Genomic DNA, 15,223 nt, shown 5'->3' with positions numbered 1-15,223 from the left:
TTTCTTGTTTGCATTGCGTCTTCCAGTCCTTCTTGACTCATCCCTCCTTTATTCACTGTTTGCTTCCTCGTCACTCCTCTGATGCGTCTCCGTTTACCCTCACGCTCTTCCTGACCTTCCCTTCAATCATCTCTATGTTATTACCTTCATCTATGTGCCGCTCGTTTTCCCAGATACCTCCCTCTTCTCCCGGTCTTGTGTCCTCTTTTTTTAATAACCTTTTCAATGATGTAAATCCTTTTATCCCCACCCTAACCTGTACCTTTTGTGATTTACCTGCAGACCCTGTGGTGCTGGGCAGAGCGTTATGGCTCAGACGCTGCAGATGGCGATCCCTAACTTTGGCAACAACATCCTGGAGTGTCTGAACGAGCAGCGGCTGCAGGGCCTCTACTGTGATGTCTCCGTGGTCGTCAAGGGACACGCCTTCAAGGTCCAAAAGCTTTTTTTTTTTTTAAAGATGTCACATATTCAAGGAATGACAGCCTATAGTGAGAGGTTGTGTAGAGTTCATGTGGGAGCTGCACAGTGTGACCGAAGCTTTTTGTTGTTGGTGACTAAACAGCTGCACCGATATCAAGCTGGTGAAGGGATTAACTTACCTGTTGGTCATCATACCTTCTGAGTCGTGAGCTCATAGACGAGTCAACAAATGTTTATTTTAATATATGAACTTATAGCTTGACAAGCAGAAACAGAGTTCATCCTAAAAGGTTTATATTGCCTATCTTTTAAGAAGACAAGAGACAAGAGTGGCCAACTCAGAACTGGAATAAAACACAAGTGTTTAAAGGATAAGTTCACTGCAAAATGAAAATTCAGTCATTATCTACTCACCCTCATGCCGATGGAAAATCGTACTCCACCAGCCATTTCTGGAGTTTCACAGCAAAACAGCAATGTCGCATTCTCCTAAACAACAGAAGGAGATGGGGACTTGTTTAAAAATGTAGAGTAACGGCTGTAAAATAATATTAAATGTCTCCGTACATCCTCTGGTTGCTCCAGAATCCCAAATGGATAAAAAAAGACGTTAATAACACCGCCGAGCCACGGTCAAACTCATGCAACCACCTCAGTTTCAGTTTAGTAACTTCAGTGAAGATTTGTCATGCTGGACAGGCTGTAAAAATATTTGCTTTGGTCATCTACTCCTTCGTCCTCAATAAAAAAAATCCTGAATGTGTGATTATGGAAAATATGTCATTTCACAGTGTAACTGCTGGTTTCTTCTCCTGCTTTACTGTGAATTCCATTCTCAGTGTTTGTGCGCTGGATATATTTGTGTTGCCACACATCCTGCTCGTAGGCCCCGCCTCTTAAAATCAGAGCACCAAGAAAGATGTACACTCAGATCAATGAATGTGTAAACGGCCTTCTAGAGTCAAATCTTCAGTGGAGATCAAACATTCAACTTTAGGAACGAGAAGAAAAGCATGTTTTTGATAGAAGGGGATATAAAATAATTAAAGTTTTCAATGTTTTTATTGTTATTTTTCTTGCCAAAGTGCAGTTTTCTTTGGTATTCTTCATGGCTCGGTAAGACTGTTTGTGAGGGCTGCAGTAAGGTAGTAATAATTTCCCTTAGTGAAAGTATTGATAAGGTTTGGTCAAAATCAATAGGTAAGACGGGAAAATATGGTCCAGGTCAGAAACTGCCAGAGTCATGCTTTTAAATAATTTCTAATAGATTTCCTGAGCTCCCTCTGGTCACTTATCTCTCACCAGAGGAATAAATCTTTGTGAAATACAGCAAACGTCTGATTGTAGCCTTACAATCTACAATGTACTACAACATGATGAGAAATGATTCCTTTACAATAAGATATTTTTAGAAAGTATGTTTTTTTTCTTTTTTCTATTGCAATTCAAAGTAGTGCAAACTGTGGAACCAGATCAGCTATCATTCTATGATTTGGATCATAATATTCTTACTGCATGGATTTCCTCCACAAACGATATATGTTTACACCTGCATGGCTTACCTTTACCTGCTGTTTACCCCTCAGGCCCACCGTGCTGTGCTGGCAGCCAGCAGTTCCTACTTCCGGGATCTGTTTAACGCCGGGGGAAAGAGCTCGGTGGTGGAGCTGCCCCCGGCCGTGCAGCCGCAGAGCTTCCAGCAGATCCTGGCCTTCTGCTACACAGGACGCCTCAGCATGAACGTTGGAGACCAATTCCTGCTCATGTACACCGCCGGCTTCCTCCAGATCCAGCAGATCATGGAGAAAGGAACAGAGTTTTTCCTCAAGGTAACCGGGCTAATGAGGCATTCATAAACGATGATTTAATTGTTACTTAAAGTTGAATGCGTGTACGCAGCCTTGTTTATGTGCTGCCATCTCGGCACCTGTTTTTGTGTGTTTTTGTGTGTGTGTGTGTGTGAGTGCGTGTGTGTGCACGTGCGTGTGTGTGTGTGTGTGTCATTATGCATGGCATTATGTTGTCATGGGGTGTCTGTGTTTGTAGACACGTTCGTGTGACTCCGGAATAATTGAAACGTCGTCCTGACACTACAGGTTCCCTCTATAGTAGCAGATGATCTGATTAGATTTGGAGTGCCTCGCTGCATAAATCTGCATATTAATGTGAAAAAACTGATTTCCTTGAAAGTACTCCTCAACAGCTCCCAGACACAGATTCAACATGGCACCAAGCTATGTGCTACATTAAGTATGTAATGTATTTGTCTCGCAGGATGTTACGTTGCTTCCTGGTTTTAAAATGCTGTTTGTTGGACATATTTGTGTTTTGTTGCGTTATATTAAAGTAAAATAAGAAAATTACAGATATAACATATTACAACACTACTTTACTAAGGCAAGGTTTTGTTGGGCCGGCACTCTCAAACTGCAATATATTTAGTTTAATTCAGTCATATAAAGCAGAGAAAAGTTGCGCGTGAGAAAGTGGAACCAGAGAATTTTTGGCAATGTTGCTTCATAAGGCGTTTTCATAGAAAAGAGTTGTGGGGAATCCCTGAGAGGAACTGCCCACAAGGGAGCCTCCCTGCAAACTACACACTGTACTTCCAAGTAGAGATGTGCTAATAGCATTTCCTTTCCTGCCTGATACGAATACTGATACCTGAACTCCAGCCGATACTTATTCTTGTGTTATGGATGTGCTGTTTATGGATAGAAGCTCCTTGTTCTGTAACATATCTGTCCAATTGCATACATGTGCATGGGATGTTTCTGTGTCCTGATTCTAAAGGTTTGACCATCAAACACTTCCTTTCCTCTTATTTTTGGAGAGAACGATGCGTGCACATTAAACGCCTCCAACTGTTTGTTAGAACGATGAAAAAGTTAATCTGGTCCGAAAACATCTATAGATGAGTTCAAACCGTTATCATTATCTTTGTGACATAAGAAGCCTCAGATGTTACAGGCAGTCATAGCAGTTACATCACCCAAGTATAAAAGTTCCAAATTGGCGAAATGTTCAGAATCAGGAACTATCTGACCCCAGCAAGGAAAGCAAGTGAGTAAGTAAACAAGATTATTGGTATGCGAGATGCTCGATGACGGGTTTTAGTTTTCTGTATTTGATACCCAGCCCTGGTTTAGATGGGGAATCTTGTTATTGGTAATTCCATACCGCGGATTTTCCCCCTGAAAGAAAAAACATTCTTACTGCTTGGAACCAGACTTTGGTTGCATTAAAGTGAAAACTAGTGGAGAAATGAACTTCTCAAAAATGGATAAACAATGAATCATTGTGACTGAATTGATTCGTGTAAACATTCTGCATCAACTGTTTTTAAATGAATACATGTTTCAAAGTATCCTGAGAGTTTCAAGGATGTTCAGGACAAATTAAAACGCAGTACAGCGAAAAAAAAGCGATTGATCAGGCTGAGAGAAATGGATACAAAGAATCGATGACATGTACCATGGAGAGCCCCTGTGAGTTGGATACAGGAGACGATGTATTGTGTGACATCACTAATAATATATCGTATGTTTTCATTGGTAATAATTAGAGATGCACCGATCGATCGGCAACCAATCGCAATCGGCTGATAATGCCCCTATCGGTTTTGATCAGAGTTCTTAAAATAGATCACATCAGGCCGATCAGATGACGTTCAAGTATTTCATGGCCGCCGTTGCCCCGCACTTTGGCCTTGATGACCCGTGAAAAAAAAAACTCACCGTAAGGCCACAGTGGCCTCTGTGCCCCTGGCCCGGTCAGTGTAGCGAGCTTGCCTTGAATTACAGCCACCTGAGTGCACAGTAGTCACTCACAGTAACTTCAGTGAGTCCGCGGTTGGCGCAGGTGGAGTCTCATCATCATGATGATCTCACGTGAAAGCCTCTCACACAGCAGCAGCGTCTCAAAACAGAAGAATGAAACTTACAGCACAGGTGCGAAAGTGAGCGCAGCCGGTTTTGACATGATACGTAACTGACGTATGTGGTAGGATTTAGTTCGGTAAAGTTGGAAATATATTCACAGATTCGAACTTCCCGGATCAATAACTCATAAGTGAAACCTTGTTAAAACACAAACGACGGCTCTTTCCTACCGTAGTAAGATAGACAACGAGCTACAACCGTATTTTCATCAAAACGAGCGTCTGGATATTAACTCTGGTCTGTATGGTCAGCCAGCTGTGAGACGAGGGCGCAGGGACCGTCTACAAAGTGCAGCACCGAAAAGAGAAACTACAAAAAATTCAATAACTTCACTATTATTCAGAGTGTAGTGTCACCAAAATCACTCCACACATCAGTGGTCTCCTGCTGTTATTCTACAATGTTTTGTTTGGAAAAAATGTGCTTTGCCATAATTTTCACCTCACCCTAACCCTACTTAACAAAAACTACTTTCTAATGTAACTTTAACTTGATTTTGGTATTAAAAAATGTTTTAATACACAATCCATGTCTTACTATAAATTAGGATGTTATGGTATCAGTCTGAAAGGTAAATCAACACATTTTACCCAGTGGCCTTTGTGCCCTGTCATGTGGCCTTGGTGCCCCTGAAAACAAACTGAAGGCCAAATGGACTTGCCCCTAAAATAACAAAATTCCCACCCTGACTGCATTCCCACTAGTAAGCTACAGTTACTCTATGTAAGCTGAGTCCAAGTTGTCTCTAAGAGTCTCTAGAGTGTGAAATATTGCACATTGCCTCAGTCTGCAATAAAACGGTGGTCAATTCATGATACTTTCTCATCTCCTAATTTTTTTACTTAATAATAAAATGTCAATGTTGTGTAAGAAGAATCATTAATTAAATATATGAAAGTTACACAAGACAACAATATAGAAGAATTTATGGATTTGACGCTGTGATCGGTGATCGGCAATATCGGGATCAGCAGATACTGCTTTCGGTTTTCGGCCCCAAAAATCCTGATCGGTGCATCTCTAGTAATAATATCAGTGAAATGAAACTAATAATATCACATCACCTCCAGGTCTCATCTCCAAGCTGTGACTCCCAGGGCCTCCACACCGAGGAGACCCCGACATCCGAGCCTCAAAGCCCCGTCACCCAGACAGCGGGAGGCGGTGGAGGCGGCATCGTTGCCACGGCGGCAGGAAGACCCACCTCCTGTCTGACGCCCCTCCCCCTGGTGTCCAAGGTAAAGACAGAACAGGCTGCCTCCACGCCTCAGCCCACCCCGCAGCCGCAGCAGGTAGGCCGCCTCTGATAACCTCAAAGCAGAGCAAAGTGTTGCACTGATGAGGCAATTAACAGCATCTAGGCCTCCTCTTTCTCTGGATTATGTAAAGTAGTCTGAAGAGATAATAAAACATCATTCAGTAGTAATGTCATTTGAAACGGGGCATCGTGTGTAGGTGTCTTTGAGTATGAGATTTAAAAAGGCTTTGACAGACTTTCAAGGAAAAGCTCGCTCGCAGCAGCTCCAGCTACCAAAAAAACAGATTTTTGTTGAATAGCAACTGAATAGATTTATTAATAAACACCACGTCTCCATACTCTCTGATGATTCATTACCTGAAGGTTATTTCTTATATATGATGTAAACAGTTAAAAAATGTTTTTTCAGGAGAAGACATCAGTTATTGTAGAAATCAGAGGCCGTCATTGAATTTGTGTGCAGCCAGCCTTGATATAAGTGCTCTAACCAGAGGTGTCAGAGCGCCTTAATACTGAGAGATGAGTATGGTTTTTATCGTGTTGCCATCCATATTAATTAGTTGTGGGTGTTAAAGGAGCACAAAGTGTAGTAACGGTTGTCTCACTTCATTTACTGTCACGTAATGTTGGCTCAATACAAACACCGGAATAGCATTCCACTCTTTTTATTTCCTCTCATGTAACTTTCTATTGAAAAGGAGGTGGTATGTAATCATAGATATTTTGATTTCTGCTCACCTGCTGTGAACTGTTTCAGCAGCCCAGTGATGGAACGGAACAAAGTACATTTACTCAAATACTGTCGTTAAGAAAAAAACGAGGTATTTGTGCTTCACTATTTCCATTTCCTGCTACTTTATACTTCCATTACACAACATTTTGGGGGTAAATGTGCTTTTTTCAAACACATTTGTTTGGTAACTTGACTTTTATTCGAGCACTATTCTTATTGGTGACATTCTCTTCTGCCAAAGTCCTAATTTAGCGCAATATTGTTCCTTTACTCAGAATTTAATTTGTTTTTTATGGGATGGAGTCTGAAGTCGGCCCTGATTGATCTGACGCTGATTTGTTTAAATTTACTCAGCAGCCTCTCGACAGTCGGCAGTAGAGACAAACCAAGATTCTGTTTTTGATTAGTTTTGGATTTTGTTCAGTTACAGACCGAGGAACAGAATCATTGAAATGTTACTGGAAATGTCAGCAACTCGTGAATCGGGGGAAGTATGTGGATTTATCTGCCAAAGACTTATTGCAACCAACTGTGTTGTTCATCGATTAATCAGCCAGTATTTTTTGTGGAAAAGTCAAGTCACAATTCTCTGATTTGATCTTCTTAATTGTGAATATTTTCTGGTTTCTTTCCTCCTCTGAGTGAACTGAAAATCTTTGTGTTGTGGACAAAGTGAAATATTTTAGGACATCGTCTTCGTCTTTTGAAAACACAGTTTTGTTGACATTTTATAAAGCAAGCAACTAATTGATTTGGCATGAAAACAATCAAAGGTCACTTGTTGCAGCCCTTGTGAATGTGTGTGAGGATTGAATATGAATCCCTTTTTTGGTGCTCACTCAAATGTATCTGTATTAACAAGTGTCAACTGTAACTTACTAATAGTTCGCAATGACTTCCTTCCTGATTTGAAAATTAGCACTGACGCAGGGAACATTGTTGTTCAGCTGTATGTGTTCAGGCAACATTTTAACAGTCAAGAAGTTTAGATATTTGGTTAGTGTTGTGAAGGGAAAGATAGATTCATAATTGGTAGATTTATCGGTAAGCAATCTCTGCTGTCATATTGGCACTGCATTTAAAACTTTCAGCTGAATCTCAAGAGTTACTTTCTGACCTTTTTTCGAGATCAAAAATGTGGAATTTGCAGTTAAAGCTTGGAAACCAAAGAGTGTTTTGTCACTGGGCCACTTCACTGCTGAGTAAATACGAATCTCTTTTATTGTCGCTGTTTGATTTTAAATCTGTGGTTTATGTTTGTTAGTTTTGGTGTTTCTGAAGAGATGAATGACGAGTGTTTCTGTGTTTCCTCTCGCTCAGCAGGAGGGCTCTCCCTACTCGGTGGTCTGCACCCCTGTGGCCAAGCGGCTGTGGGAGGGTGGCAACCGTGACGGCGGAGGGGGGTCTGGAGGGGGCGGGGGAGGCGGCATGAGGAAGGCAGCGCGCTACTCCTCCTCCTCCTCTTCCTCCTCATCCTCCAACAACACTACCCAGGATGCCTCTGGGCGTGGACCCGCAGCCAATGCCGCCATGCTGGGTGGCGGCGGCAACGTCGGCGCCGCTTCAATGGGAGCAGCCGGACTCAACAGTAACCATAACCATAACCATAACAATAACAACAACAACGGCGGGACCCCTGAAGGCACCAGCCCGGGCACGCTGAGCATGTACACCAGCGACTCGCCAATCAGCTACCACGACGACGAGGAAGAGGACGATATAGCGGACGACAGCGCCGAAGAGCAGTACAGACAGATCTGCAACATGTACACCATGTACAGCATGCTGAACGCTGGAGCAGCAGGTGAGTTCATCTCACAGTCACCGTATTTTCATGGGAATCTCAAGTTCTTGCGTCCCCATCTGTGACTCGCGCTGTAGCGTGTTTTTTTTTGAAGTTCCCTTCCTGTAAAGTTTGTTTACCCAGACTCCTCAGGAGCAGAGGATGTTGATGGAGAGTGAAATGTTCCAAAACACTGAAACCACTCAAAGTTTTGGATCCTGGCTAAACTTCTGAATGTTTTTTTAAATAGTTTATGTAATCAAAAGGACGATCAGATGGTTGTTTTGAATTTGAAATAAATATTCAGAACACTGATAGTTATACAAACTGCGGTTTATTCATAATACATAAGAAGTGTGGATAGAATTAGTTAGACAGCATCGTCAGCAGGGGGCTGAAAGTCTTCTCACTTTTAAAACATTTTGTTGTATATGAATAATTTATTAGTCTATATGTAAACAAAAGTGAAAAAAATGCTCCTCACTTAGCCCAGAGTGACATCTTTAGGTTCACTTCATTTATCCATGATATGTATAATTATGAAACTCCCTCCATTTACAATAGCTGAAGGGATTAACGGATCATAAAAAATGTTGGCGGTTATTTATTTATTTATTTGTTTAATTGTATAATGAATTGATTGTTGCGGCTCTCATTATTATTATTATTAGTAGTAGTAGTATCTCATGAAAATAAAAAGGTGTTCTGTAGAGAAATACATACACACACTCACTCTGAAACTCCAGCTCTGGTTCATTAATATGATGATGATGATGATGAAGATGAAGATGATACCCTTCCCCTGGATATAAGTAAAAACAATCCATCGTCTCCCCTCCTCAGTGGTCGGCGAGCGGGTGGAGGCCCTTCCAGACTTGGCCCCGGACTCCGGCGGCGGGCGGGGCGGCAGAGGGGCGCGTTCTCGGCAGGACCTGGCGTCGCTGCCGGCCGAGCTCATCAGCCAGATCGGGAACCGCTGCCACCCGAAGCTGTACGAGGAGGGCGACCCGGCCGAGAAGCTGGAGCTGGTGAGCGGCACCTCCGTGTTCATCTCCCGCGCCCAGCTCATGAACTGCCACGTCAGCGCCGGCACCCGCCACAAAGTCCTGCTCAGACGCCTGCTGGCTGCATTCTTTGACAGGTCAGTGTTCAACATGTGTCCCCTACCAGAGACTTGGTGTTTTAAATGTAATAAAAGTAATCTTTAAGTTCTCTTAAAGCTTCTGTTGACATTATTTTCTGTGTGTGTCGTGTCTTTTTTTAATGCATTTTGGTTTTTTTTTTGTCCTTGTTCAGGAGCACTCTGGCTAACAGCTGTGGAACTGGCATCCGCTCTTCAACCAACGACCCCAGTCGTAAACCCCTGGACAACAGAGTGCTGCACGCTGTCAAATGTGAGTCAGGCGCGCACACACACACACACACACACACACACACACACACACACACACACACACGGCTAGAAAGGCTAGAAATATGCTGTGATTTAAATACACGCCTTGAAAGAAGCTTGATTTAAAAAAAGAAATAGAAAAAGTTTATTATCATAATGAAATAATCATGATCAGAATACACAAAGTTGATATGAACAGCTGGTAAAATTAAGTGACAGTATACATTTATTAATGCCGATAACTCCATTTGTGTCAGCTTGTGATGTGATGGTAAAGGTTTGAGAGTCTGGAGAAGTTCTGGCTGCACAAACCCAGTGTGGTCCATTTCTGCTAGAATGAGCCTGCAGAGTTGAAAATAATAAAACTCCTCACTAATCCATTGTTTTCCCTTTTTTACTTTTGGTGATTGCCTTGTGGCTTCTTTTTGTCATCGTCTTCTCTTTTCCTTCCTCCAGTTTACTGCCAGAACTTTGCGCCGAGCTTCAAGGAGAGCGAGATGAACGCCATCGCGGCCGACATGTGCACCAACGCCCGCCGCGTCGTCCGCAAGAGCTGGATCCCCAAGCTCAAACTGCTGATGGCCGACAGCGATGCCTACTCCGCCTTCCTCGCCGATAGCGTGAAGATGGAGGCTGACGCTCTGGGGGCGGAGCAGGGCTTTGATCCTGCCTCCCTGGAGGCGGTGGCGGCGGCAGCCGCGGCTGCCAACAATAACGACGTGGGAGGCGGAGCCACGCAAGCAGACACCCTCCAGGGGGCGGGAGGAGACGGCAGCACTTTGTTTTGAGTGAGTGAACGGACAGATAGATGAATGGACAGATGGACAGATTGATGGAGGGAGGGGTGGCGTGTTTCTGGGGCGATGAGTGGAGAACGGTGGTCGTGATGGTGGTTATCACTCGTCCCCTGGCCGCCACGTGTTTGGAGATCTGTTTCTTCTTTTCCACCTCTTTCTGTTCTGCTTTCCTTCCCTGTCCAGTTTCCATCTCTCTCTCTAACGGCCCACAATGCCTCTCTTCGGGCTGTTCCTCCTGTCTTTTCTGGTAGAGAGAGTCTGAAAGATGGAGAGAAAGGTAGCAGAGGGACGAGGTTGACGAATAGTCCCCCCCCCAAACACCTCGTCATTCCTCTGCAACCTTTCAAGAGTGTTTCAGCCTTTATTTTTTTTATGTTTTTAAAAGTGTGTACTGTCACTGAGGCCCTTTTCTTACCATAATCAATCACACACATTCCCTGGGGAGGGTGGAGGGGTGGGTGGGGTGATCCCATGTGGAGAAAGAAAGTGATGTATATCCTTCCCCAAACTCCGGTAACACTGTTGTTTTGATATTGAATGTATGCGTGGAGAAGCATCCGGACCGCAGCGTTGTACGTCAGTGGAGGTCGAGTGAGTCTGTTTTTATTTGTTTTTTAATCTTTTGCTTTATTTCGTCTTGGACGGCCTGATGTGAGCTTTCTCTGAGAAACGTGGGGTTGATGAGGTCAGGGGTGGAAATGAATATTAATATGTATATCGGCATGGTTTATGATCCCACCCGACCCCAGAGACCCTGCTCTTTAACCCCTGCTGGGCATGCTGGGAAACTGAGCTCCCAGACTCTTAGAGAGATGCTGGTGAGTTCTGACGGACGGTGTGTTGGCACACGGGAAAAAGGTTTGCTCGGCCCCCAACCTCCCCGACTTTTCATTGACCCTAAAACAAAAACATTTCCGTTTTACTTTTGTTTTTGTGTTTAAATTTGTTCCTTTTTGTGTGTGATTTGTTTTGCCAAGCCTCCCGAAGGAGAGGAAAACGTGTCACCGATGATTGTCAAAGAGTTTGCGCGTGATAAATGCACTGTGTTATTTCCTGCGGTATGAGTACAATCGAAACTACTACGTTTTTGTACGTATCAGAAAGAGAAGAGGGTGGTTTTTATTTAAAAAAATGCAAAAAAAAAGGAGAAAAATACGAGCTGAAATCCAATTTATATATCCGTTTATCACCCTTTTTTTCTTTTCTTTTTTTAAAATCTGAAGGAAAGTCAAGAAAATGAGTTTCTGCCTGTGAGCTTAGGAATGATGTGTGTGTTTGTGTGAGTGTGTGTGAGAGTATGTGTGTGTGTGTGTGTGAGGACACGGCAGCGATGTTCTTTTGTTTTCAGCTCACGCTTAAAGAATATACGCAGCCGTGCCGGTTAGCAGCACAAGTTTCCTCCGGCTCTGCTGCCTGGATGCGTGCTCGCCTGGCACGGACAAAGGTGCTAATTCACGCATTGGTACATTTACGAGGGATACGGCTCTGTGTGTGTGTGTGTGTGTGTGTGTGTGTTTGTACGGTCACACGGTTTGTGTGTGTGTGCTGCAGCAGAGAAGAGTGCGGGAGGCCAGACGGCGTGTTTTCACACACGCTTGGTCGATTCATTCACCCATCGTCACTGCGGTGAACACACACACACACAAACACACACACGCGTGCACGCCGTGATACGCATTTGGGCGCTATCAGCTGCATCAGAGCAACGTGGGAATTAAAGGGGAATTGCACCAAAGCAGACAGGAGAGGCACATGAAAAGCGTTCACCCTCCTGGTTGATGAAGCTCCAGCTGATGTGATGAAGGAGGTAAACTTTGCCTCACCGGCTGAAAGTTGTGTGTTTGTTGGTTAGGTTCGCGGCTTTATGCGAGTTGTTTAGAATTATAAAAAGAAAGCTGCTAAATAATGGAAATCACAGAGGAATGTTGGCATAGAAACAACCCTGAATGTCATCCTGCAGTCTTTGATTCCTGCGTGGCTGAATGGTAGCTTTCAGAAAGTATACAGACGGAGATGTTTCCTCTTTAGAAAAATTGACCTCCACAATACAGCTGAATGTGCTCATCAGCTAAACCCCGCAGAGGGCTCTCTCTCTCTCTCTTGTTCAGTTTGAGGTTGAATAAATTGGGCTCCATTTGAACTTTCTCTTATTTAGTGCCACTGATATTCCAGTTTCAGCTTGACCTCAGTCTCTTGTCTTATTATCACACACACAATCCTAGACAATCAATAGAAAGTCAGTCTTTCTTTTGGACGAGACACACGTATTGTCTTCAGCGTCGACATCGCAGCGTGCTCCTGCGCAGTAATGCAGATGAGCTCCAACACATCGTGCTACGACTTGTTTGCCGCCTGACACGAAAGAAAAAAAACTCCCACAGTTCTCGGAAGTCTTAGTGTGATTCAAGGGTACTTGGCTCCAGAGGAGTGAACCATCCAATCACAGTCATTCTCTATCAGTTTATCAAACAACGCATGGCTGGCTGTGGTTGTTAAAGAAAACGACTTCCCTACAAAATCACTGAATTTGAGACCTTTCAGTTATCAGGTGAAAAGTCCTTGAATTCTTTATTCTTTTCATTCTGCAGACGACTGAATAAAAACAATGTAAATGAGGTGTCAGGAAGCTTCTCCCTCACATCTGTGTGTTTGGCTCTGGGGGGGGGGATGGTCGGTCCCTGATGAAAGCATGAACAACACGCAGGCAGAGTTAGCCGACCGTAAAATGTATACGCTCTCTTTTATATGTTAAACAGGTTTTGATCATCACTGTGCAGCCCATTAGTTTGTATCTGCAGCTCAGAGAAGTTACCTCGGGTTTCCAATGTAATCTGCAGCAGACTCAAACAAATTCCAAACCCCCCCCTCTCTTCTTTTTTTTAGGGTAATGTCGGAGCTGAAGTAGACTGATTCATGTTAATTACATCCAGGCTACAGGAGAAGGTTTATTGCCTTCACACCGAAGTGAGATAGTGAGTCAGACTTCACAACAGTCCAATTTAGAGACTGTTGTGAAGTCTCTAAATCACATGTCGGCCGGTTATTGGTCCCTGCTGCGGGAGAGAAATTGAAGATTTAATCTCACTAATTTGTAAAGAGTGTTTTTTTTTTTTTATTATTATTTCTTTTTTTACTGGGACGCTTCTTAATGGTGGAAATTACGGATAGTGTTAATGGCATCGAGCCAGTACAATCCTTGTTTAGTAAGACTGAATTCGTACTTTTGATTGTCGGTAATTAATTTTTTTGTTGAACTACACCCTGGATAAAGTCATGCCTTCATTGCAAAATACCCCGAACTTATATAAAAAAAAAAAAAACCCAGAATTTGAAAATAAAGCCAAGGATCTGTTGATCTTTACAAATTCAGATGTGATCACAAACCGTGTAATAGCCGTTAACGTCGAAAAAGTTAGATTCTAGTCAAAAATGAAATTGAATCATCTTAATTTGCAGGAGTATTTGTGGCACTAGATGACCTGGAAAGCTTCACGGTGGAGCCCCGAGAACTGTTTTCTCTGTGTGACGGCATTCTGGCAAAATAATCCGACTGGAAAACAAACTGTTTTCTTCAAAGTTTGGAATTTTCTACAAAGCAGCAGACGCGTATTGTGTGTTATGATATTGTCCAGACCAACCCTCAGATCACAGCTTTGTTATGAAGGCCAGTAAACACCAGTGAACGCACACAAAGTTGATCTGGTTTGGTTTGCGTTGAGAAGTTTGTGTGTTTGCTTCCAGCAGATTCTCCTTCTTTATGAGTGGACGTGAATGTGATGTATGGACTGTAGGAGGCAGCGCTCTGCCTTCAGTGTCAAAGGTGCCATCTTGCTTAAAAAATGGAACGCGTTGAGTGTTTAATTTGAATCCAGCAGTTGAATCCGCGTTTATTATATACGATATCCCCCGTGTGTTTTAAATTTGAACATTTGCCTCGACCAGTGAACCAAATTTGACTGTTGTTGCTACGAAATTGCCTGTGCGAGCGAGATAATCTTGACGACTTAACACTTTAAAAAACTTAATCAAGGAAGGATTTGACATTTTAAAAGATTTGCCTTATTGTGAACACACTTCGGACCCGACTGACATTCATTATTATGTTAGTTTTATACGTGTGTTTGGTCTATTATGGTGTTTTTTATCCTTCAAAAGCAGAATACAACTCGAGCACCTTATTGCCAGCGTGGCATCAGAAACGGGCAGAGGCCGCTGTGGTGATGCGCTCAGTGTCACTGTCACAGCTTTAAATTGATGTTTGGACTGCCACACACACACACAGACACACACAGGCTCTTAAGTTAAAGGGTCTGTCGTTAAACCATCTCTTAAATGAAACACAGAAACGGCGCTGCGCGGTGAAACACCCCGGAGAAGAACCAAAAAGAGCCTGTGAGGCGTCTTCTAATCGTCTTGAACTGACCAGTGTTATAGAAAATGTCTGCTTTTTACAGCCTGGCGTTGAGGAAAGATGTTTACGTTTTTTTTTTTATATATATATATATTTGCATGTATATCAAGTTTTTTATTGTTTCTTTAAAAAACAAAAAAAAAGGCTATCAGTCAAAGAACCCTTGGTCCTGAGACGAGCACCTAAAGGTCCTACAGTCAGGGGGTGAAAGGTCACCCGGCCCCACCCTCTATTCTGGAGCACACGGTACGATCCGTAGAGACTCGTCCGAGTTCAGTAACTGAGGACGGAGTCGAGCGAAATAACAAAAGAGAAAGAAACAAGTGAAAGCGATTGGGGAGGGAGGAGGGAGAGGGAGGAGGAGACAGTTTGCACATTTTCCTTTCTTAAAAAAAAAAAAGAAAAAAATCTTTTTATTCCGATGCTTTGTTTAAAAACCGCCGCCTTAAATGAGGAGAAATAATTCAGAGAGAGATGGAGAGGG

General features: G+C 43.1%; 1 protein-coding gene across 7 annotated transcripts in view; it reads left to right on the top strand.

Annotated features, from left to right (window-relative positions):
- The window catches only part of nacc1b (nucleus accumbens associated 1, BEN and BTB (POZ) domain containing b), a 24,316-nt gene extending 9,093 nt beyond the window's left edge, over nucleotides 1-15,223 (top strand). For 4 of the 7 annotated variants that reach the window (XM_030431763.1, XM_030431771.1, XM_030431777.1 and 1 more), the window contains exons 2-8: nucleotides 283-433; nucleotides 2,010-2,252; nucleotides 5,435-5,656; nucleotides 7,676-8,159; nucleotides 8,982-9,279; nucleotides 9,435-9,532; nucleotides 9,988-15,223. In XM_030431763.1, coding sequence (XP_030287623.1) covers nucleotides 308-433; nucleotides 2,010-2,252; nucleotides 5,435-5,656; nucleotides 7,676-8,159; nucleotides 8,982-9,279; nucleotides 9,435-9,532; nucleotides 9,988-10,319 — 1,803 coding nt within the window. In that variant the 5' untranslated portion in view covers nucleotides 283-307 and the 3' untranslated portion in view covers nucleotides 10,320-15,223. The remainder of the gene's footprint in view (nucleotides 1-282; nucleotides 434-2,009; nucleotides 2,253-5,434; nucleotides 5,657-7,675; nucleotides 8,160-8,981; nucleotides 9,280-9,434; nucleotides 9,533-9,987) is intronic. The other 3 variants (XM_030431798.1, XM_030431791.1, XM_030431784.1) reach the window with 3 other exon arrangements.

The sequence above is a fragment of the Sparus aurata genome, chromosome 1 (assembly GCF_900880675.1).
Source record: "Sparus aurata chromosome 1, fSpaAur1.1, whole genome shotgun sequence".
Classification (NCBI taxonomy): domain Eukaryota; kingdom Metazoa; phylum Chordata; class Actinopteri; order Spariformes; family Sparidae; genus Sparus; species Sparus aurata.
The sequence above is the reverse complement of the archived record's forward strand: the minus strand, read 5'-3'. Positions and strand labels throughout refer to the sequence as shown.